Source organism: Larus michahellis, chromosome 2 (assembly GCF_964199755.1).
Source record: "Larus michahellis chromosome 2, bLarMic1.1, whole genome shotgun sequence".
In the NCBI taxonomy this organism is placed as follows: Eukaryota; Metazoa; Chordata; class Aves; order Charadriiformes; family Laridae; genus Larus; species Larus michahellis.
The window spans coordinates 2,581,033-2,603,470 of record NC_133897.1 but is presented as its reverse complement, the minus strand read 5'-3'; the positions used below and the strand labels follow the sequence as shown (position 1 = coordinate 2,603,470).

The 22,438-nt window shown below is 43.3% G+C and overlaps 1 protein-coding gene across 1 annotated transcript in view; it reads left to right on the top strand.

Moving 5' to 3' along the window:
* TMIE (transmembrane inner ear) overlaps window positions 1-22,438 on the top strand; it is a 37,761-nt gene that overhangs the window by 1,229 nt on the left and 14,094 nt on the right. The window contains exon 2 of the mRNA XM_074573395.1: window positions 13,977-14,094. Coding sequence (XP_074429496.1) covers window positions 13,977-14,094 — 118 coding nt within the window. The remainder of the gene's footprint in view (window positions 1-13,976; window positions 14,095-22,438) is intronic.

Below are 22,438 nucleotides of genomic sequence, written 5' to 3'. Positions count from 1 at the left end.
GCCCAAGTTTAACATCTAGGCTGCGTTTTCCTTCTGCTTTCCCTCATTTCCTCTAGTTCAGCCAAAATGTTAATTTTTAAGGTGAGGTTCCTCACACACAACTCAGTTTCAGCGCTTTCCCCTGAGGATGACTGCGTGCTTCTATGGCCCCAGCTCCCTACAGCAAGGCTGGGATGAACTGGGAGGGAAGAGCAGCTTCACAACCCAAGACTGCGCTTGGAAGCAGTTAAAACTTATTAACAGCAGTTTCAGAAGTGAGACTCCTATGTGGAATGACAGCCCCCCAGAATTACAGCTGCCAAAAATATGTCAGCCCAGCCATTTTCAACCTCTTCATCACTTTTCCTAAGGTCTGAGCCACATTAGAGGCAGCTGCTGCGTTGGTCCAGGGTCGGAGCCCCAGAGGTACAGTACCAACGTGTTCCTGCAGCAGAGCTTGCTTTGCTCAGATTTATGGGTTTAGCTCGAAAATACATCTGTGCAGGCATGGCTGTGTTAAGGGTTCTGATGGACTAGGATAAGGAAGGATTTTATTTTCAACATTTTAAAACTTTGCATCCCTGGCTGCCCTGACCCTCACCTGGCCTCGCACCAAGCCAGGTCTGATCTCCACAGCCTTTGGTCTGCAGATTTTAGCAGTTCATCACCAACACATCAGAGACAGTGACAACCATGCTGAGTTCATAAGGGCCCTGTGGTCCATCTTCTGCCCCAACCCTCTGGTTGTCTCATTTTAAAGCTACTTAATTCAGTATTTTTCAAATGGGTCTTCCGACCCATCCTATCTCACCAGGATGTAACAGCCCCAGCAAGGCAAACAGGAACCTTAAACTCCTTTACAATTCACACCAGCTCTGCTGTAGACATTTTTCACATTTTTCCAAGCTCTTCAGCCTACAGCATCTCTCAAGGTGACAAGTGAGGCAGAACTTTCTCTTACAGAGCACATTTCACAAAGCACGCTTTGCTGAAGCCAGGGCAACATGCAGACACAGCATCCACCCCACCAGGAAGACATTCCCTTTCATTATGTTTTGTAGATGCACACTTTACGGGAATTGTCCTCATGCCAAAGCAAAATGAAGATAAATGGCAAAACTACAAAAATTTTTATAAAACAGGTGTAATTTCATGGTCTGCTTTACTTATACCAGACTTTCTCAAAAACTTGTCTACTTCTTATAGCACATCAGATGGAACAAATCTCATCTAGAAACACAAGTTCTATGGCAGTTTAACTACCAGTTATCCAAAAACAAGATTAGAAGAACAGTCAGCTTCTGTATTTCTAAAAGCGCATGAATTACAGGCTGCTCCAAAGCTCTGCAAGGACTTTTTACTTCAAGTAATTATACAATGCAGTTATCCTCAATAATTCAATTTATGCTAAGCCAGCCCACCTAAGCAAATAGAGAGAAGGTCAAAGGGGCTGGACATCAGAGCATTTCAATGAGCTCAAAAAAAACGCCCAAAAACCACCCACCAAAAACCAAAAAAAAACCCCACACAGTAAGGAGAAGTAAAGAAACGAGACGATATTCTTGTTTAATAATGTTTAAGTGTTTTCAAATGTGCAGATTCATGTGCACTTTCCACTTGGGAGCAAAGAGGCACTAAAAGCTGCTGAATATTGAGTTTAATTGCTTTGACAAAAAGCTTTCCTCTCTCATAGGCCTTTTGGAAGAATTCTCAGCCCCTCAGGTTGAAAATTAACTGTCCAAGGATGAGCAAGCTACACTGGCACTGGGTAAACCCGGAATTAGCTCCATGGGCTGCCCTGGGCACTGCCCTATTCAATGCACCAGGAGCCCTCCTGGAAGGTGCATTTGCAGAGGGATATCTTGCACTTCACCTGGAGGTGTGGATTCTTTCCCAGGAGCCCCTTGCCCAAATTCAACTGTAATTTGTACAAGTTTGTGAAGATACACCCCCACATAGCCTAGGCACCCTCAGTGCCTCCAACATTTAAAATGCATTCATGTGCTCAGACATCAGTAGGTGCTGGATAAAAACCTAGAAGAATGGGAAAAGGCTCTTTTCCAGCATCACACCAATGCTCTAACACCAAGAAGACTGAAGAACAAGAGAGCACGGCTTTGGCTTTTTTACCCTCCTTGCACAGGATTGCTCGGACAACACATTCAGCTCCAATAAAATATACCCATTACATGAGATACATATAACACTGGCCCATTCCTCAGCTTTACACCTTCCCCATAATTTCTGCAAGAGCCCCAGTTAGGATAAAGAATGCATTTCAAGAAGCAGGTAGTTTACACAGGGAAGGAGGGACAAGGCGATGGCACAGTTCATGGCACTGCTGCTGCTTTTGCCCATCAGACCTTCGACATGCCCAAGGGGTGCTCTGGAAATAGGACAAGTTAGGGAGGGAGGAATATCAACATTTGCAGTGCCTCTAGATCAGAAATAAGCTCTTCTAAAGGTCAATATAAACCCCATCGCTTCTTAGATTTGTCCCTCTTTTGGGCCAGGGCTGAAAGTTAGCACCACAATATTTTATGACTATTTCATAATCAGCTTAAGGAATAGTCTACTCTGCAGCATAACAGAAAATCCATTAGGACTTTGCTTTAGGAAAGCACAGGGAAATCTCTATGCTTATTTGACCCACTTTATTGATACTAAGGACTGATAAACCAGCTGGAATAGACTACATTTTGCCAGTCATATGGTTCATTATTGAGTTCCATATTGATGTAATTATCTTCTCATTCCTATCCCAAGGTTTTCTCAGACCTCATTTGATTTACCTGGGTTTTCTCCTTTGTTATAAACCTTTATGTCTATCTGCAGGTACCTAAAGGAGAGAATCAGGCTAGACAAAAACAAATATAAAAAAATAAATAGTCTGAAAACTGGACACCACTGTTTTATAGGAAAGGTCCACCTTGTTTTGGCAGAATTCAGGCCCATCAGTGTCATGGGTTATCACAGGGTGCTCTGGCCCCAGATATGTTGCATTCCTCATGGAGAAAACAATCAGGATGACCTCATCAGGATAACGTGCATCAGGTCAGCTCTTAAAAGACTTAGACCAGGTATGAAGTTGGATCCTGGGATGGGAAGGAATCAGGTGTTTGGGAAGTAGCATGTGGTTAGTCAATGCTCCCCTTGAGTCAATTATGCATCTGTCAGACCTTTATTAAGCTCTTGGTCTCTGGATTGGAGTTTGGAGCTTCCTATTCAGGAGATTAAACTCTGTCTTAGGAAGGCACATGAAAAAACTCTTCAGAAGCTTTATCAGACCAGAAAGACGTGCCACTTCTCTCTCCTAAGATAGAAATTAAAATAAAGATGCTTCTGGTCTCCTGCCAATTCTAGCTTGGACTCCTTGGAAAAGCTGAACAGATTTTAGAGTAAGAAAAAAAAAAAAAACACAAAACAAAACTGCTATTGTTTTTCACTAGTTATGAAAAGCTTCAGTGGAGCAAAGGCAGGTCCTGATGGAGTAGGATGAGAAGATCCCTGCAAGATAAATTGAAGGCCATTTAAAAAAAAAAAAAAAAAAAGAGGGTTAATTAAAGGCTTTCAGATGTTTTACAAGACCTTCCACTTTCAAATTGCCACATAGACAAATGATATATTTGCTGTGCAGGGTGTTAAGTGGAGCTCAGATTATACCACACTTAACTCTATATAGATGAGCTCAAGGGACTGTAACCCTCTTTTGTAGCCTCCAAGTGAATGTGATGGATGAGGTGCTGTATGCAATAATCTAAAAATACTCATGTGTGACTGTAGTTTAAATGAAGGCAGGTAAAATTACTGAGTAGTTATAGTGTTCTCCTGAGGTTGATTTCCCATGTGGATGCATAGATTTAACTCAATAGCTGACAATAAAAAGAACAATCAAGAAAACAATAGTTCAGGAGGACATACACAAGCGACACACACGATTGTTTCAGGTAAGTGTTAGCTTCAAGAATGGCATCTTTAAGGAAGATACCAGTATTTTGGGTCAGCTGTATTCAAAATATTAAAGAAAATTACAAAATCCATTTTCTGTAAAATTCCTTGTCATGGTCTGTCTGAGGAGAGAGGCTCAAGAGAGGGTCAGAGACTATACAGCATACAAAGTCACTGGACCCACCCAGACACAAACCCACACAAATGTTAAGGAAAAATTTAGACATGCTCTCAGAGCATTTTCATTATTTGCAGAGAGACTGCATCTATAAACAACTAATAAATTGCTAATAAACAATTATCCTAAATGCTACAGCTATGCTAAAGAGGCTGTTGTGTGACTGCTGCCATTCTCAGATGAAAAGAGGCATCAGGGTTCAAACTGAAACTGTTGTTCACAGGACCATGAACTGGTCCAGGTAGGAAAAAAAAAAAAAAAAAAAAAATGAGCTTCCCATTGGGAACTAGGGAGGCTGGACGTCTGAGACCACGAGAGGCTCCCTTTGGCCAGCCCAGGAGCAGCCCTGACACAAGCAAGCTCACGACCAGTTATATCTACATCATAATTTAATGTTAATTACTAGATTTATCAGCTATCAAACATAAATTCAGTCATTATGATCGGTCTTCTTTTTTTTTTTTTCTAAATGCATAATCCTATTACATCGGCCCTTGACCTGTGAAGCCACAGATCAATTATCGTTACTGTATTTTAAGTGCTGCATCTGGACTCTGCCAGGGTTTCACTGCCACTGCAGAGGATTTTGATGGCCTCACTAGATAAGTTTTTCCTGCATGGGGGTCCATTGTCAGATTGTCCATCTCCTCCTTGTTACTTGGAAGGAGGGGAAGGGAGAGAGTGCACAGGTGCATTTATTTGAAGCTCAGTCCGCCCAAACCATCTGTGGCCTTTAGATATGTGTAATCAAATGCAATTAGGAATAAACATTGTTAGTTTTTCAAGGCCCAGCCATGCTGCAGGCAAAACACCAGTCAAGCCTAATTAGAAGGGGCATTTTTTTTTAAAAAAAAAAAAAAAAAAAAAAAAAAAAAAAAAAAGGGGAGACCTTGAAAAGCAGTGCCTTTTACAATTTTTCTTCTTTGTTGCTTAATGAAGCACATAACACTCCTGTCTCTAGCAGCTATCTCCTTTTCCACTGGGGATAATACCTCTGCTTCCCCCACCAGCACCACTGACAGTTTCTGCCTGCCTGAAATGAATCAGAAACAAAGCAATCATGATTTATTTATTTATTTTAGTTAGAAGAACCAGTGTCAAACTGTTCTGACCCAAAAATGCAACTCGCCTGGAAATTATTTAGTATTTTGGGGTTTAGTAGATGTTTTACAGCCCTGAGTGTCCAATGTAAGCTCAGATCCAGCTCCTTACGGAGTAGTTTTTCCTCCTCCCAGCCCTTGCTGGACAATTGGAGAAGCTGCAAAGGTGCACACAGTGAAACTCTGAGACTTGCTGGGATGGGGGACACCTGCCTGGGCTCTACCACACCTGGGACATGCCATCCAAGAGGGCTTGGGGACCAAGTCTTTGACATAGTTCTGTCTTCACTGGAAGCAGATGTTGTGCCTCCTCAGGTAGGAGAGCCTGCCATGGTGGGTAATACAGCAAAAGAGAAGCCAGGGTATCATCAACATAGTCCAGCCTTGGCTCCTACTTTAGATCCGCCCCTCAAAACCAGCTCTCCAGGGTCTGAGGCATTGGAAACCCAAAGCGTGAGACAGTAATGGGCCACGAGCCCCTGTTCCAGGCTCCTGCCAGGGAAACCACTTAATCCCTAGGACACCCCAAAAATCCCCTTGTCTCTCCTCGCTGCTCCTACTCCCAGAGATCAAGCAAAGAATTGGATGTCAAGGGCAGGATTTACCTGCTCTAAATTGGGTATCTAGAACCTGGAAACCCAGATCTGAGCTAGTCACTGTAGGCTCCACTAATAATCACTGAAGAGAAATAATCATGTATTCATCAGCGCTAGATTAGTTCCCTCAATGGGATGAGTAGCCCTGAGTAACTGCCGCTTTCTCTCGGACATAAATAACCCTGGAATAACTAGCTTAGGCTTAATTACTTGTACCACACATTATTTAAGCACCTAAGTAAGGATAGATGCATTTTCTTTAGAGGGAGAGATTTAGCCTGAAGTTTAAGATACAAAAACATTTCTACAGTAGTTGTATCAACAAGTGATCTGGGTGCCTCAGCTTCCATGGGAGATGTAGTCAGTGCAGTCAGAGGCTAAGGATCTATTCCACTGGCCTGCAAGAGATACCCCAGTCAGCACTCCACCTTTGCTGACAATATTCATTATTGGTATTGGCTAGGAGTTGGATTCGCTTTCCTAAACATAGCAGGCTAATCTTATTTGAGGCACTGTGCTGTACTCCGCCTGTTTTCCAGCTGCCGCTCCAGAGGGTGCAGGTCTTCCATAAACATTACCTGGACAATTTACCAAGACCTACATCATCGCCTTTAAATTTAAGTTTAGGCTACTAAACTAAGCCATAAGTTCCTCTTTTATATAACATGATTATACAATCTTTCAGCCCAGAGCCTCCTGATTATTCCTTTCTGATTAGTTCTGTTTCCTCCTGGAGGCCCAACTTCTTCATATACCTATAGGCACTGCCCAGACAACTAAGTGGTAGCAACATTGTTGTGAGGATAACCTCAGGTGTCTTTGCAAATTTTTCTTGATATTTTCTCATCTGCTTGCCTTCAAGAGTCTTTTCCTGTTGAATTATTACCCGAGTGTTGCTAATGCTGCTTCTTGCTTACATTTTCTGTGTTCTTAACAGCTTCCTTCATCTAAAGGTGACTCCTCTGAAGCCCGATATCTTTTGCAGAAGTCTTCTTCACTGCCTCCAGTCTTCTGGAGTCTTTTGTTTAGCGCAACTGCTTTGCATAGATAAAGTAATGCTGTTAGTCTTTATACCAAACACAACCTCTTCATTCATCTGTCCATCTTGCACTTCTGGACCCCACTGGTGGCCAAGGGCACAAGTTCACCCTTGATGGAACTACTTGGGTTCCCCCCCACCCCCCGCCCAGGGCTGCATAAGAATCGCCTTGTCCCAGTTTAATCTTTGCTGCATTTCACCTCCTTGCATCTTTTCCTTTTGTCCCCGATCCAGTCATTCTGTTATCTTGACATTTATTGCCAAGCACAAATCAGTAACTCCAAATCTTGACATTTATTCCCATGCAGAAATCAACAGCTCCAAACCTTGACATTTATTGCTGAGCACAAATCAGCAGTTACAATTTCTTGAAGCTACTAAGAATTAGTTTCATTAAGATGTTTTTTCCCACCACCACCGTACATGTCATCTCCAAAAGCTAACAGGACCAGATGTGGGCTAGCGTTGCACCTTTCACCCTGTGAAGTTTGGACGCATTGTCTGGTCAGCATGTGGAGTAATGCAAACTTAGGCATCTGCTAACGCATCCCAGTGCGCACACACAGCCATAGATCAGCTTATATGTGATAGTTTGCTAAGCTGTGGTAGCTTGACCATTACACCACAGTAATTTCACTGCATACTTCAGCCCTAGCATTGAACACTCACTCTAAGAATATGAGGAAAAGTTACAGTGACTAAATCAAACTATCCACATGAATGGTCATGATTCTGCAGCAGTCTTGCTTCATGCTTTTTCCCTTTGCACTCTTCTCTTAAATATGCAATATATTTTGCTACTTTACATACTGGTTCACATCAAGAGCTTTTGTGAAACCAAGAGAAGTGGAAGAGATCTTTAACCTTGTTGTTTCTTCCCTCCAATTTAAGTTCAGCCTTGTTTAAGGTTATGCTGTTCTTCATCCAGAAATTACTCCAGAATTGTCCATAAACTGGTAGCAAACGTTCCAATCACTACCGTCCTGCTACTGACCGTGAGCACGTGCATCCACAGTGATGCAGAGTCTCAGGCTGTCCTCCTATTGAGGCAACAATTGCTGTAGCACCCAGTATGTCAGCACACCCCTTACCTTTCTGCCTATTTTTATCTTCCCCATCTTTCACTAGTCAATGAGCTTGTTTATCATTCCTTCATGACTTAAACTGTAGAACATTTAAACATCAAAATAACACCTGCTACTTGTTCCATCTCTGTGAAGGTTTCTACATAAATTGTGCAGCAGTTAGAGGAGGATCCTACAATCCATTTCAGACCTATTGATTGATCTTGAGAATGCTGTGATCTTGAGAATATTTTTTAATTGCTCTTCTCAACTACTCCACTCTGTACTGGGAATATTACTTCTGTTGAACAAAGATGATGCATCAAGTGCTTTGAGATCCCCAGAGCAAAGAGACTAACACTGGAAATTCCAGCAGGCAAAAGCAGCAAGGATCTCTGGTAACTCTGCGTGTGCTGTAGAAAACCAGTAGCATCACTTCCAACCATCCGAAGGTGGGTTCTTTTTCCCTCACCTTCATATCTGCAATTTGCATTCTCTTTATTTTATTCTGGATTCTTTGAGGATGTTATTTATGATTATTGCTGATTAGTTATTAATGGTAATGTAAAACAACCTGCTGAAGATCATCAGGTTCTGGTGCATGAGCTAGTCATGAGACAGGGAACCAGGTTACACGACCCACAAGGGGTTTCTCTCCACAGCTGTAGATGGGCAATATGCCCACAAGCACGTGTCTCTTCTGAGCACATGAGAAAACACACTTCTTGGATGTAAAGTAATGCTACAGCCCCTCTCTTGTCTTGGGACTTTTTGCAGCAGACCACCACTCAGGCCGAGTGTCCCACCATAGTCAAGAAAGCATGGAGTGTTGTCTTGCTGTGTGCAACACAGGCCTGCAAATGCTGCAGTGAGGCAGATGGAAGGACCAACCATTGGCAATGTGCAAGGCTCAGCTGAGCAGGCTGTACATACATGATAACCTCCAGAGATGCAACTCCCTTCCCTGCACATCATTAGGTCCTTTGAGGACTTCCTTCTAAAACAATCTAGAGCAACAGCTACAGTCAGCCTTAAACCTCCAGCCATCTACAGAGCTAACCCTTCACCTCTACTTCCATCCGATATAACCATAGCAGGACTAACACCAATCATGTCCCTGTTCATCTCTTTTCCCTTCTTCTTGTGCACTTAAGGCTTACCCAGATATGCAGAGTCCCAGCAGAAGCCCCACAATTTCCTTTTCTCGCCAGTTTTCATCTTTATATTTGTCTCCCTTTCTTTGTTGCCCATCAGAGGCAAGTCTGGAGGAAAAGATTCATCCTTTGGAAAGCTGAGCTTCACAAAATGGTAAAGTCTTGCCAACTACTGCAAATGAAGTGTCTCCTGTGAATCAGATTGAGATACCCTAGAAGTTAACTCCAGTATAGGTAGCAAGGAAAGAAAGCTGAATCCAAGGCAGGAAGTAAACTTAGAACTCTGGGGTCAGCACCTCTAACTAGACAAAGTTTTCTGAACTTAAAACGGTGCGCTGATGCCTCCCCTGACAGTAGGGCTGCTGTCTACTGTAGCTTCTTCAATTTCTTTTCTTTGTCAATGGATGCTTCGTAAGGAGTAGAAAAGGGAGATCTTTTGGTGCAGTGTCACAGATTCGTACCTCTTTGATTGTCCCAGATGCCTCCACAAGACCGCACCACTCTGACCAGACTTTCTTTCTCCCTTAGTTCACCTGTAGCAATTCTGGGGTTTGAGCACTGGGTGCCCCATGGCCAGTCCCTGCTCTAGGGGAGAAAGGTGGCCATCACAAATTGCAATGAGCTGTGGCCGGGTGGTGCTGAGTAGCCAAGACACATTGGAAGCAACCAACTCAGACAACAATGCTATTCACCGCAGATGGATTCTGAATAGGGTGCCCCTGGGAGACAAAGCACTCCAGACACGGCGGGAAGCATCCTTCATTAGGAAGAGACTAAAATATGGTTTGTATTGCACAAATAGGCAAGTAATTGGAAAGCAGCTCCAGCTCCAATTCACTCTTTGGTATCCATTACAGCTGGGTTTTAACAGCACTTTCATGGGCTGAGAAGGGAAAGGCACTGCAGGGAATCATATGTGCCTGTTTAGGAGATATTTCTTTTAGAAATGAAGTGTATTCAGCTTCTATCAAAAGGCTATTGCCAATGCAGATCAGGTCCTACATTCAGATACAAGGCAATGAAGATGTTTTGCTAACAGTCCTTCTGAAAGGTCACTGACAGGTTTTAACTCTGATTTTCTGCACCACAACCCATCATAATGTGAAGTTCATTAGCAGTGAGGGATTGTTAACCTCTAATTTTCTAAGCCATAAGCCAAGAGAATAAATGCTGCTTGTTGGTGTATATGACCCTACCATATTGTCACTGCACTGGGGCCATAGGAGTTGGTCCAGACAACCTGTTTCATGACTAATGTTTGTCCTCCTAAAACACCTGTGAAACATGTTCAACCCCATTTCAGAGATGGGGAACTGAGGTGAACAAGAACTAAGGACTGACTCCACAACGAGACTTAGGTTCCTTATTTGTCCAACGTTTAGCCATGAGGTCCTTGTCCTGTTTCCATCTAAATGGTCACTCCAGAGAAGTTACTTCTACCAAAGGCAGGTATCTATAAGGCTATTTGATCTAGACTCTGCCATAGATATTGAAGATCTACTCAATAGCCAAAGGAGTTGAGGTTACAATTCACCTCATTGTAGTAGTCACCAAATCACCGCTAAACCACATAAGGAATGCTCACGTCATCTTCACAAGATAAGGCTCTCATTATTATTATTCAATTTTTTCACCTGTTTTCTAATCCCCCCCTTACGCTTCTTTTTTTGAGCCTTCTCAGGATCTGGAAACGAGAGCGCTGTTTGTGTTCATCAGACACACTCCCCTCTTTACCCGAATCCCCTTTATTTGTAGGCATGCACTACACAGGACATTATCACATCTTTTCTGACCTTTGGTACAGTACAAGCCATAGAATTTAATTCAAAGACCTTCTTGCTAGCCTGAATAACTTAACTGATTAAGTTAAGTTATCCTGCATGACAGTCAGGCTTAATACAACCTCTACAAAAGAATTTAAGAGGAGGTTTCTTTAGTCAAACTTGTCATTAGTGACTCAAAATACAGAAGCAAGACTGCTTAGAAAAGGTACTATTAGCAAATGAAGAAAAATACCAGAACTCTCTCAGTTCTTTTTTTACGTTTAATTTCAATTAATTACTAATTAATTTCAAGACTTCTGTTTAATGGAGAACACCACTAAAAAAATTTACTTCCCCAAACCAAATACAAATTGAAAGAAAAAGTACACTTATAGCTAGGAAAGGTGCACTTAACGGTAAAAATAAGGGTATTTTAAGGAACATAAGCATTTGACATCATGTCTCCTACTTAAATTATTTTCGAATTCACTATAAATGTATGCATATATGCATGAAAATACAAAAGGAACTTGCAAGGTACAACATAAAAAGAAATGAAATGGCAGGCAGCCTTGTGGTTTATTCTCGTGAAGGCAAAAGTGAGAAAAGCCAGGACTTTCCTCCTGGACTCCCAGTACAACTGGATTGTCTCTATGCATTTAATGTGTTCTCAAGGAACACAAGGGCTCTCAGGAAATACAGGTTACCCAAATTCTTTATTGCAAAGATCTGTTTGGTCATTACTGTTTTTTTATATATATATATATATATATAAAAAAACCAATCAGATCCCTGGTCTAAGCTTTCATTTCAACTCATTGATGTTGTCTGCGTTGTTTAGCCTCCCTACAGTATATTCTGCTTTCTGCTCTGAATCTCTCATACTGTTGGAGCTGTAGGAATCAGAGCTCTGGCTACAAAATTGGAGCCTCTAGACCAGAGTGACCCATTTTGAACCATTTTTCCTTGTATTTCATGAAATCTGCCATGTGTGTTTTGTGACACTGACTTTACAGAGTTAAAGCAACGGGATTGAATCCCCAGTGCTTAAATGCAATTTAAATAGCCATCTCAAATTCATCTTTGCTGTTTTGACAACTAGCAAATATGTTGTTTGGGAATTACTACCTGCATATTGTGCTAGGGTCCATCAACTCCTCATTCCCTGGTGACAACGGGACTTAAATCAAGTGTCCTTTTTGAACTTACAGGCCCCTGTATCTGTCCCTGTATCAAATCCACGTGGTATTTCCCTTCAAAATATCTCAAGGCAAAAGTAAAGAAGCGGCAATGTTCCTGTGCTACCAGTTGGGAAACTGAGACACTGGGCGCTCTACACAGTGCAAGGTGTAGATATGAGATTTCCTGATTTTTTTCTCATATCCATAGGTGATGAGGACACTGCTATGAAATTTCTATGAAGTCTAGTGCCACTTGACATGTCCTACAGTATCTGACATGGGTATGGGACCTGGTACATATGACACAATGCAAGATATGTGCCCTGCTGGGTAGGTAGATGAAGGATACTCCACAGCACCTCAGACAAGACTAGATGCCCGCATTTAAAAGGTTGAATCCTACCCCCACTCACATCTTTAAAGCCAAGGAACAAGAAACACCACTACAGAACTGCATATTACTCAATTTTAGAAGTCCTCCCCCCCTCCAGAGGAGCATTGCCTCTGCAGAAAGGGAAGTTAAGGATGTTCAGAGCTTGAACACGAGGCCATAGAGAGGTACATGCCTGGAGGAGCTCCACAGCAGGACAGCTGGAGATAAGATCCACATCTTTTTTGGTAGCAAACCCAGAGTCATCCCTGCCTGCAGGACAGGTGTTGTCCAGGGCTATCTCTGCCCAACAGACAAGTCCTTTACCCATATAACTGCTATAGTGGGGCCAAGACAGAGTAGACAAGTTATCTGGTCCCTTCCTGCATGGCTTCTTCAGACAGTGGGGTAGCTGTAGGCTGTGGCAGTTACCACACGTTTAAAGAAGGCAGGTAGAGAAGGAACCAAATGCAAACTACGCCCTAGCCCTCCTCTCAGACCCTGTGAAGTCTAAGCAGAGAGAAAGGGACCCGTGTGGGGTCAGGAAGAGAATGTGCACCAAGAAGGGGAACAGACCCAGTATCTTTCAACGCCAAAATCCCAGCCTGATCCAGGGAAGCAGCTCTCCTGTTCCACTGGCAGGTTCATAATATAGAATGATGAAAAAAATCAAAAGAAATGACCAACCTTAAAGGTCAGCATTGACTGCTGTCTCACACGCAGGAACTTCTGTCCTGTTTGATCTAGCAGTTGTTCTGCAATGTTTCTCAAGGGTTCAGGAGAAAGGCAGAAAATCACTCTCCTGGAGGTTGAGCTGCTGGGGCCAACTGTGAGACAAGGGCTGACCCCTGTCCAGTGGAAGCTGCATTAAGCCAAGGCTCCAGGGATTGCCCCCTGCCTGAACTACAGTCTGGCCATGGGCTCTGCTGACCCTTGAACCTGCCCCATCACTATGGGCATGTCTGGTGACCTGGGCTCTCTGCTCACCCTGACTGTTACCCTGGGCTTGTCCCTCTCCCCTTGTTTGGGCATGGTGGGATGGGGTCTTGCTGGTGAGACCCCTGCCCTGCTGTTTGTTGTCCCCCTCAGGTCCCCAATTTTAGGGAGCAGCTGGCTCTCACTGCACTCCAACATTTAACTCTTTGCCTCCTTCCCATCTTATCTAGCCCTAGCAGAGCAGATAGCACTGCAATGAAACCTGTGGAGAAGTCTCTTCAAAAAAGAAAAAAAAAAAAAAGCCATGTTTAACTTTGCAGCTGAGTCTTATAAATACATTTTAAAGATAGGAATGCAAAATTTAAGAAGTTTCCTCTTGACCCCAGGAGATGGACTTTTTAGAAAAAGTTGAGACTTTAAGAAATAACAGCAAAAAGATTTGCTTTGTAGACATGAAAACTGGCAATATTTCAGATAAATTTCAACATAGAAAAAGCTTTAGATATAAGCTCTTCAGTGAAGTCTGTATTCCTCAAAGATTTTCAAACTGCGGGGCCAGTAAACTGGGGTCCACCATCTCCTATGCTACTGGCATCCTTCTGACTGTTTTAGAGAGCCTTGAAAATCCTAAACCACGTTTTTCTCTTTTTGTTCTCCCTCTTTCCCAGGCCACCACAGAACCCCCAAAAAAGAAACCGGACCCTGTCACTTCGGAGACGGTGGTGATCTGGGGGCTGCGCCTCTGGCAGGTGATTGGTATCTTTGCCATCTTTGTCCTGGCAGTCAGTAAGTGGTAATTCTCTGCCTTGCACCAACCACAGCACCACCCCAAGTAGGACTTGTTCCTGGAGGACTACAGACCAGTTGGCCATGGAGGTTGCAGGCTGAGGCTTTTTGGTCTCTGGCATCACAGGGTTACACACCAAGGGGTTTTTGAGGCAGGGAGAGGCAGGTGGGGTCTTTGAAGGAATAACAGGTGGGCCACCATGGCTTCATCTGCAACATACTCATCAACAGGTCCTAGCTGGTAGCACCACAGAGCAGATGAGAGAGTATAGAGCTGTGCCACAGCTGGGACTGTTTTCAGCTGCAGTACCACATTCAGGCCCAAACACATTATAGCCATGGTCCTGCCCTGTCATATAACCATACAAACCACACGTGACCCCTTGTGGTGCTGTCCCACACTAGAGATAAGAAAACTCAAGAGGTCTGCAGTCACAACCAGTTCTGGCATTAAGGTCCCTAACTCCAATTCCGGGTGCCAAGACTTTCAATTTGATTTTAGCAGGGCTTTCAGGACCTATCCCCCACTTTTTTTTTTTTTTTTGTTACCCAAGCACTAAGAAGCCACTGGTTCAGACCTCGTGACTGCAGTGAGATGGGATCAGACACTCACACAGCACACTTTAAGGGCCTGTCTGGGTATGGCTGATTCCCCACCTGAGTTTCTCCATCCAGCTTCACCCCCTTGCAACTCAAACTCTGTGAGGAGTGTAAGCCAGCTTCACTGTACATTGCAGACTATGATCATGAGCTTCCTTTATAAGAGTATCACTTAGGACACCATCATAACCCCATCAAAATTCAAGTGAAGGATCTTCTGCTCTCTCCTTCAGTCAACTATAACTTCATACAGAAAAAATAGATCAGTTTGATACAAGTCAAACATGATAAAACTGTTTCTTTCCCATCTTCTTACTCTCTAGACTTTTGCAAAGTATATAGCAAATTCATTTCTTCCAGCAAACAAAGTTACACTGACTCATCTACAATCCCCTTGAACCTCCTTTTTTTCCTGTTAGGGACCGGTGAGCAGAGGGACAGAGCCTGTCCCCAGTCCATTAAGGTAAATCCCATGAACTCAAAGATCACCTCAAATCCTTACCCACTCCAGGAAGGACAACATCCAGCCTTATGGACCGAGATACATTTACATCTTCCAGGCATTTTTTACCATTCTCTTCTCATTCTGGCTTGTGGCCCTAATTGCTTGTTAAATTAAGTTTCATAAGTGGAACAATGAAGCATTTTAAAGTGACTGAAGGAAGGTTTTGAGTGCCTTAGCTTTCTGCATCACATTCTCATCACTGCTCTCATTCCTCATAAGTGACGAGCACTCTCCAAAATAGAGTGACCACATGCAAGCTCCTGGTGGGGAACAGCCACAGGCAATGCCAACCCTGACCTAGAAGCAACCTGTTTAGGAGAATATGGGTTTGCTGGGCCAGCTGTAAAACCATTGTATTGCAGACAAATTATTTCTACCACTCCCTGTTACTTTTCCATTTGCTGCTAGAACTTGCATCTAGACACAGCCCTAATCTAATCAAAGAGCATAGCAGTCTGTGTGTTGACTCTACTGGTATTGGGTAAATCAAGCCACTTCTTGTTGCCGCAGTAGCCTCTTTGGCTGCTGTAGGTAGCCTGTATCAGTCCTTCCCTGATAACCTTCCTGTTACATTCCCATACTCTGTTTAAATTAGATATTTACATTTTGAAAGCAAGTACAAGCATTTTTCTTCTTTTCTTTCCCCCTCATTGCCCTTTCTGGTCAAACACCACAGCCTACACCCAAAGTCAGAGAGATAACTACTCCCACAACTTGTCTGATCTCAATCAATTAAGCTTATGCTAAATCCTCACATGCCGCAACACCCTTTGCCAACAATCACAAGAAACTCCACAGGGCAAAGTTAACTCTAGTGACTCCACACACCACGTGAAACACGCATCAAAATTAACAGCAGGAGTTTTAGAATGCAAGTAGCAAGGTAAAGGAGTTTATTTAGCTATTTTTTCTTGGTTCGAGGGAATCAAATCATAAAGAAATTTTTGTCCAGTAAGTCTGATTGTTTTGTTGTTTGTTAAAAATTGCCTTTGGCATCACCAGGTTATTTAGGGTTAGAAGCACAGAAAATCTCCCATGCTAGCAAATCAACACATCGGACCATGCACTGCTTGCAGAAAAGAAACTAAGGGTTTTTTTGTTACCTAAAAATATTAGTAGCAAGAAGCAAACACCCATGAAAGTTTACTCACCTAGTGACAGGCCAGAAGTGAAACATGTTATAGAAAACAACATACGAATTTACTGCCTAGGTATTGAAAGTGCTGAAAGCAGTGAATGATGAGAACCTAAAATACTTTTAAGCATCTTTGTTTAGACAAGCAAATAGGTTGTGTGCAATTCAATAAAGTAACATCTTGCTTTAAGGTTTGAGCTCCCACTAAAAAACACAGGCAGTTCAACAAAATCAGACTAATATGTCGACCTGCTTAGATATATATTAATAGAAGAGTAGGATAGTATTTACTAGGAGATCACAAGGTTTTGGCTTGCTGAATCTCAGAGTAATAAATAAATTCAGTACATAACGACATAAAATGGGGTCAGTTTAGGGCTTTACTGCTCTATTACAGCCTTTTCGTTTGAAGAGGTATTCTTTCAGTGAGCAGAAGGCATTTGAAAGCTACTGAACCAGCTTAATTGTTTTTTTTATGAAAACAAGTATTTGGGGAAGACAGCAACTATTAACCAAGTCTGTGATCCAAGTCAAAACAGGATAGGTTCAATCTTAACAACATTAGAATAACTGAATCATGCATTCAATTCTCACCCATTTCTTGTATCTTGCTCCAGCAACATCTTCCTCCTCTTTTGCTTTGTGATCCCCAAAGCACTGGCGGTTCCCCAGCTTTATCAGCCTTGTTTCAACTCTCAGGACCAGACACAGGTTTTTCTGTGAGCGAGCTCTTGGAGGCTGCCTTGGTATCAGTCTAGTAAACTAGGCAATGTTCTACTTTTCTAATGGGACAAGAGATGGAGAAAAACTTTAATGTGGCTTCCTGTTCCTGGCTCCAGGAGGAGCTTGCCAGTCAGAACAAGAGGGCAGCACAATCCTCTAACAACACTAACCAAGAGAAGAACATCCTTTCCAGAGTTTCTCAGAGCCTCCACAAAATCCCTTTGGCTTGCTATCTCACCTTCTTATCAAGGCTTTAAGGGTGTGCCTACTTTGTCATGTGAATCTAGGTGAGGACTAAACAAGGATGAGGAGAGGAATTGAGATGTTTTTAAAGTTAATGCCTCCAGTTACTTCCCTGTGGGTGATTGAGGAGCACTTGAACTGGATTCCTCTCAGCTGAAATGGAAATAGGAGATAGTTGTTCCAGTAAAGGTATGGTCTCAGATATGCAGGATAATTGCTAAGGGCAGCCACAGGACCAAACTAGAGCACTTCTGAAACACAGTGAGTGTAGATGGCAGATCCTCCAGGTTCTTCCACCCGACAAACCTGCTCCTGTTGAGTGACAGGACTTGCAAATATATATATGTTCTAGGTGTGGTTTCCAACTCTTGCTCTTAGCAACTTCCACAAGATGGCATCATCGCATAATAAAAGGCAGAAAAAATGGCCAAATCGAAACTCTTACATTTCCTTATTTAACGAAGAGATTAAAAAAAAACACAACAAAACAAAACAAAGCAAAACCACACATAAAGAAATCTTATATACAAACACACACCCCTGAAATGGGCAAAAAGTCTCTGGGGAGATCTTCAAACTCATAAAAAGGTTTTTTGTGTGGGTTACAAACCAAATGAGATTCCTCCCAACTCTACTCAGCAGAGACCAGAAAAGATGAAAAGTTTGCACACCCATGAGCAGAAGGCATTTCTGCCTCTCCCGCAGCAACTGATAGCCCCCTTTCTCAGATACCTATGAAAGCAAGTCTCTGTCAGACCTATCCATCTCTATCTTTTTCCTCTGTTTCTGCTCTGTGATAGGATAAGTCACAAGAAAAACAAAACTTTGGGAAGTAAACCAGCCCACAAAAGAAAATACAACTTAGTAGAACATGCAGAGAATCACTTAGCTCATGCTGGAGGCAAACTCATGTGGATATGTGTATTATTCATCTACTAAAATATCATGAATGTCAAATCTTTTTGCTACAACTGGAGAAGGCACATGAGAGCTCATTTTTAAAGAAAACACAACCTCTACAGGGAAAAAAAAATGTAAAGAAAGGGATGAAAAAGAAAGTTTCTTGGGTACCGCACACAGCAGGTCAACTTACTGTCGCTCCTCTGCCCCCAAGATTTTAGCTCAGTCATTTTGTCCTTGGTTAAAGGAAATCTTCCCTTTTGGATATTTGAATCAGGTAGAACGAGGCAGGCTGGTGACTGTCCTGACAGTGTGCCTTTAAATCCTTATCAGGGCTACCTCTCAGCACCCAGTATAATTCAGCTGCCCTGGATTGCTCCTCTGAGTGCTGGTTGATAAGAAAAGAGACACCTTGCAGGCAGGAGCAGAGACAACGGTTTCAGCTGCCTCTCTCTTTCTTGAGGAGACTTTGATGAGACAACAACAGACAGCTGAAATGAGATTAGCTGCCAGGGGGATTTGATTCACTCAGGAGCACTGCTATCTGCTTTCTTGGTCTTGCCATTTTTTATTTTTTTTTTGGTCCTGTGAAAGCTATAAATGGGGATCTGAGGCCCAACACTATTGCCCTGATAGGATGGGATTGAGTCATAACCTTGGAATCTTGCACAGCCTGTTTCATCCACAAAGAAGAAGGACTTTGCACGAAAAGCATTGTCCTTTGCAAACTTCAGTGCTTTGATGGAGGAAGGGGTGGTCCTGATCTGTCCTTGGGAGAGCCAGCAGCTAGCCCAAGGCCAAGGCTTGCCCAGTGTGCTCTCCATTGACTCATCCTTTCCTTTGGCATCACAAACACCATCAACATTTTTAAGCTGTTTAATTTCCTCTCTGGATGTTACTTTGGGTTTCAAGGTCTGCTGGTTTCCTTGTTTACGTACACTCCCAGGTCTGGTGACAGCAGCCCACCAGGGAGGATGCAGGCAGCACCTCTTCGAGTAATGCCCCACTGATTTCTGCAGAGGCAATCCAACAATTGGGGCTGGGTGCAGGGTAAAATACCTCTGGAGGTGTACCCCTCTGGAATGAAAGACACAAATAGAGGGAAGAGGGTATGAAGAGGGTGATAGAAGCAAGGACAGTGCTGTGAAAAGGAAGCAATGCCTCTCATCTTGTGCTCAGAACCCATCGCGTTCTGTACCATGGCAGCTCAATATAGAGCATCAATCAGCCGTATTTCAGGTACCACAGGCAGGGAGACACCCCTTTCCTTATCATCCTGATTTGAGTCTGTACTCCGTTGAATGAAAAAGGTAGGGTGGAACTGTAGCAGAAGGTTCCCACATCGGGTGGGGTGGCAGCAGATCTGTTACTGCATCCCACTGCTGTGTTCCAGACATGACCTCATGCCTTCTGTTCAACTCAAACTGAAGACCAAGCTGGCTTTGGATGGTACCCAGTTTTCATGCCAGGGAACTGCCTAAGCTGGTGGTGGACTTTAGACCTCCTTGTGTCCATGAGTGGCAGACCTTTAATTCGTTGATATTATTCAGCGCTGGTATTTTAGCAGCACCAGAACAGCTCAGGGACCATGGAAACAGGTTTTCTCACTGTACATCCTTATGTGTAGTTCACACAAGGTCTAGTACTACTGGGAAATAGGGCTTACCTGAATGAGGAGTGGCAAAGTGGTGGGCTAAAGCAGAAGCTGATTGCAAAAGTAGGAGGGTCAGTTCTGATCTCTTTTTCCCTATTGTCCTGGTTTCAGCTGGGTTAGAGTTAATTTTCTTTATGGTAGCTGCTGTGTTTTGGATTTAGTATAAGAATAATGTTGTTAACATATATTGTTTTAGTTGTTGCTAAGTGTTGTTTACATTAGTCAAGGAATTTTTCAGCTTCCCATAGAAGCTGAGAGGGAGCATAGACAGAACAAGCTGGCCAAAGGGATATTCTATATCACAAACATCATGCTCAGCATATAAATGGGGGTTGGCTGGGGGGCACCAACCCATGATCGCTGTTTGGGATGGACTGGGCAACCAACCATAGGGTCGTGAGAGTGACTTGTGTCCTATTATATTATTTTGTATATTCTTTTACCATTGTTATTATTTTCCTCTTCTGTTACTTTTCTATTAGACTCTCTTTATCTCAACCCACGAGGTTTCCCCCTCCCCCCCACTTCTCCCTATCCCCCCTTCTCCCTACCCTACTTGGAGGAGGCGCAGGGGACGGGATTCAATAAACAGCTGTGTGGTCCTAATTGCTGGCTGGGGTTAAAACACAATGCCTATCTTTGTGCCGTTCTGCAAGACCTACCAGAGATGCTTTCCCATTCCCACCCATGCCAGTCAAATGGTAACATGTAGCCCCAGACACGAGCATCAGTAATTTCTCACCTGGCCCATAGCCACAGACTTATCTTCAAGTCACTTCAAGAAAAAAGCTTGAAGAAGCGGGTCTGTCATGGGATGCTTGGGAGTCACAAATGCAAAGCTTTTGCTTATCTGCCTGCATAAACTGGGAGTCTTTCCCTTGAATCTGTCAAAGGTTCAAGAGGAGTACAAAATAGTGTGAGAATACAAAGGAGGGAGGTTCACACTGAATAAACATGTTCCCAGGAATCAAGTATTATTTAATGAGCACCAACAAAACTGTTAAACATCTTGAATGCAATTAACTGAGCACAGTTTAATTTGAAGTGTTAGAGGTTTTATTTACCAACTTGCTGCGGGTGTTGAAGTATAAATGCCAGGCAAAAGATTTACACTATTAAATAACCATTACTTTTTGGATGGCAAAACTACACAGATGTTTCCATTAATGTGAAGGATTTCCAGTGAGGCATGGATAATTTAGGCTGGCTCAGGGATGCTTCACATGGTCCTTTCTGACAGAGGCTTTAGCCGTCTGTCTTCAAACACTGCATCACCAGCAGCCCAGTGTATGAGAAACACTCAGCAGGGTGCAGAGAATAATATATGCAGAGATGGATCAAGCCGGGCGAGTACTGTCCTCTATCACAGAGAACATCACTTGGGACTGCGTGCAGCTCTGGAGTCCTCAGCACAAGAAGGAACACGTCCAGCAGAGGGCCACAAAGATGATCAGAGGCCTGGAGCACCTATGCTATGAGGACAGGCTGAGAGTTGGGTGTGTTCAGCCTGGAGAAGAGAAGGCTCCAGGGAGACCCTACAGCAGGCTTCCAGTACCTAAAGAGGACCTACAGGAAAGCTGGGGGGGCGGACTCTTGATCAGGGAGTGGAGCGATAGGACGAGAGGGAATGGTTTTAAACTGGAAGAGGGGAGATTTAGATGAGATCTCAGGAAGAAATTCTTTGCGGTGATGGTGGTGAGACACTGGCCCAGGTTGCCCAGAGAAGCTGTGGCTGTCCCATCCCCGGAGGTGTTCAAGGCCAGGTTGGAAGGGGCTTTGAGCAACCTGGTCTAGTGGGAGGTGTCCCTGCCCAGGGCAGGATGTTGGAACCAGATGATCTTTAAGGTCCCTTCCAACCTGAACCATTCTATGATTCTATGATGGCTGATGATGGCTCTTACATGGGGACAATAGGGTAAGCCCCTCTTTTGCCCTTAGCCCAAGTTCTCACATGGAAACCTCTTACCACAAGTCAGATATTTCCTTCCATTTTAGAGCTGTCCTGCACTTGTGTGTCTACAAACCCCCAAATTTATTGGCACCAGCGTAAGTAGCTCAAGCTGTGCACAAGAAGGGGTGCTAAAGAGAAAGATAAGTGTCTTTTACAATAGAAGGACCATTTTTTATGTACTCCAATTAATAACAAGTAGCTATTTTTTCTTGCCACTTAGTCTGATGACAAATAACCTGTGCTGTTCTTGTTTCATACAATACTCTTATCTTAAACTTCCATTGTTATGCGTGATGTACACAAAGGCACACACACCCAAGACTATTACAAAAGTAGCTGTGACCTCTATCAGCTAAAAAGCATTGGAGATGCTGTTATCTGAGGCTGGCTTCTGTTAAATGTGACAGCTATCAGGTCACATATAGGGGGCTGTGTCTGGAGTCTGCAAGGGGAAGAACTGGGGTGTGGGATCATAGTGGGGCTCCAAAACAGCTCCTCTGTGGGTGTCCTCACTAGATGGATGCCTAACCTGCTTCTTCATCTTCCCTTTTGACACCTTCTCACTCAGTGACCATTCATGGTCAAGGCAAAGGGAAGATGGAGTGCAGATTTGTGCACAGGTGGACTCTGGCA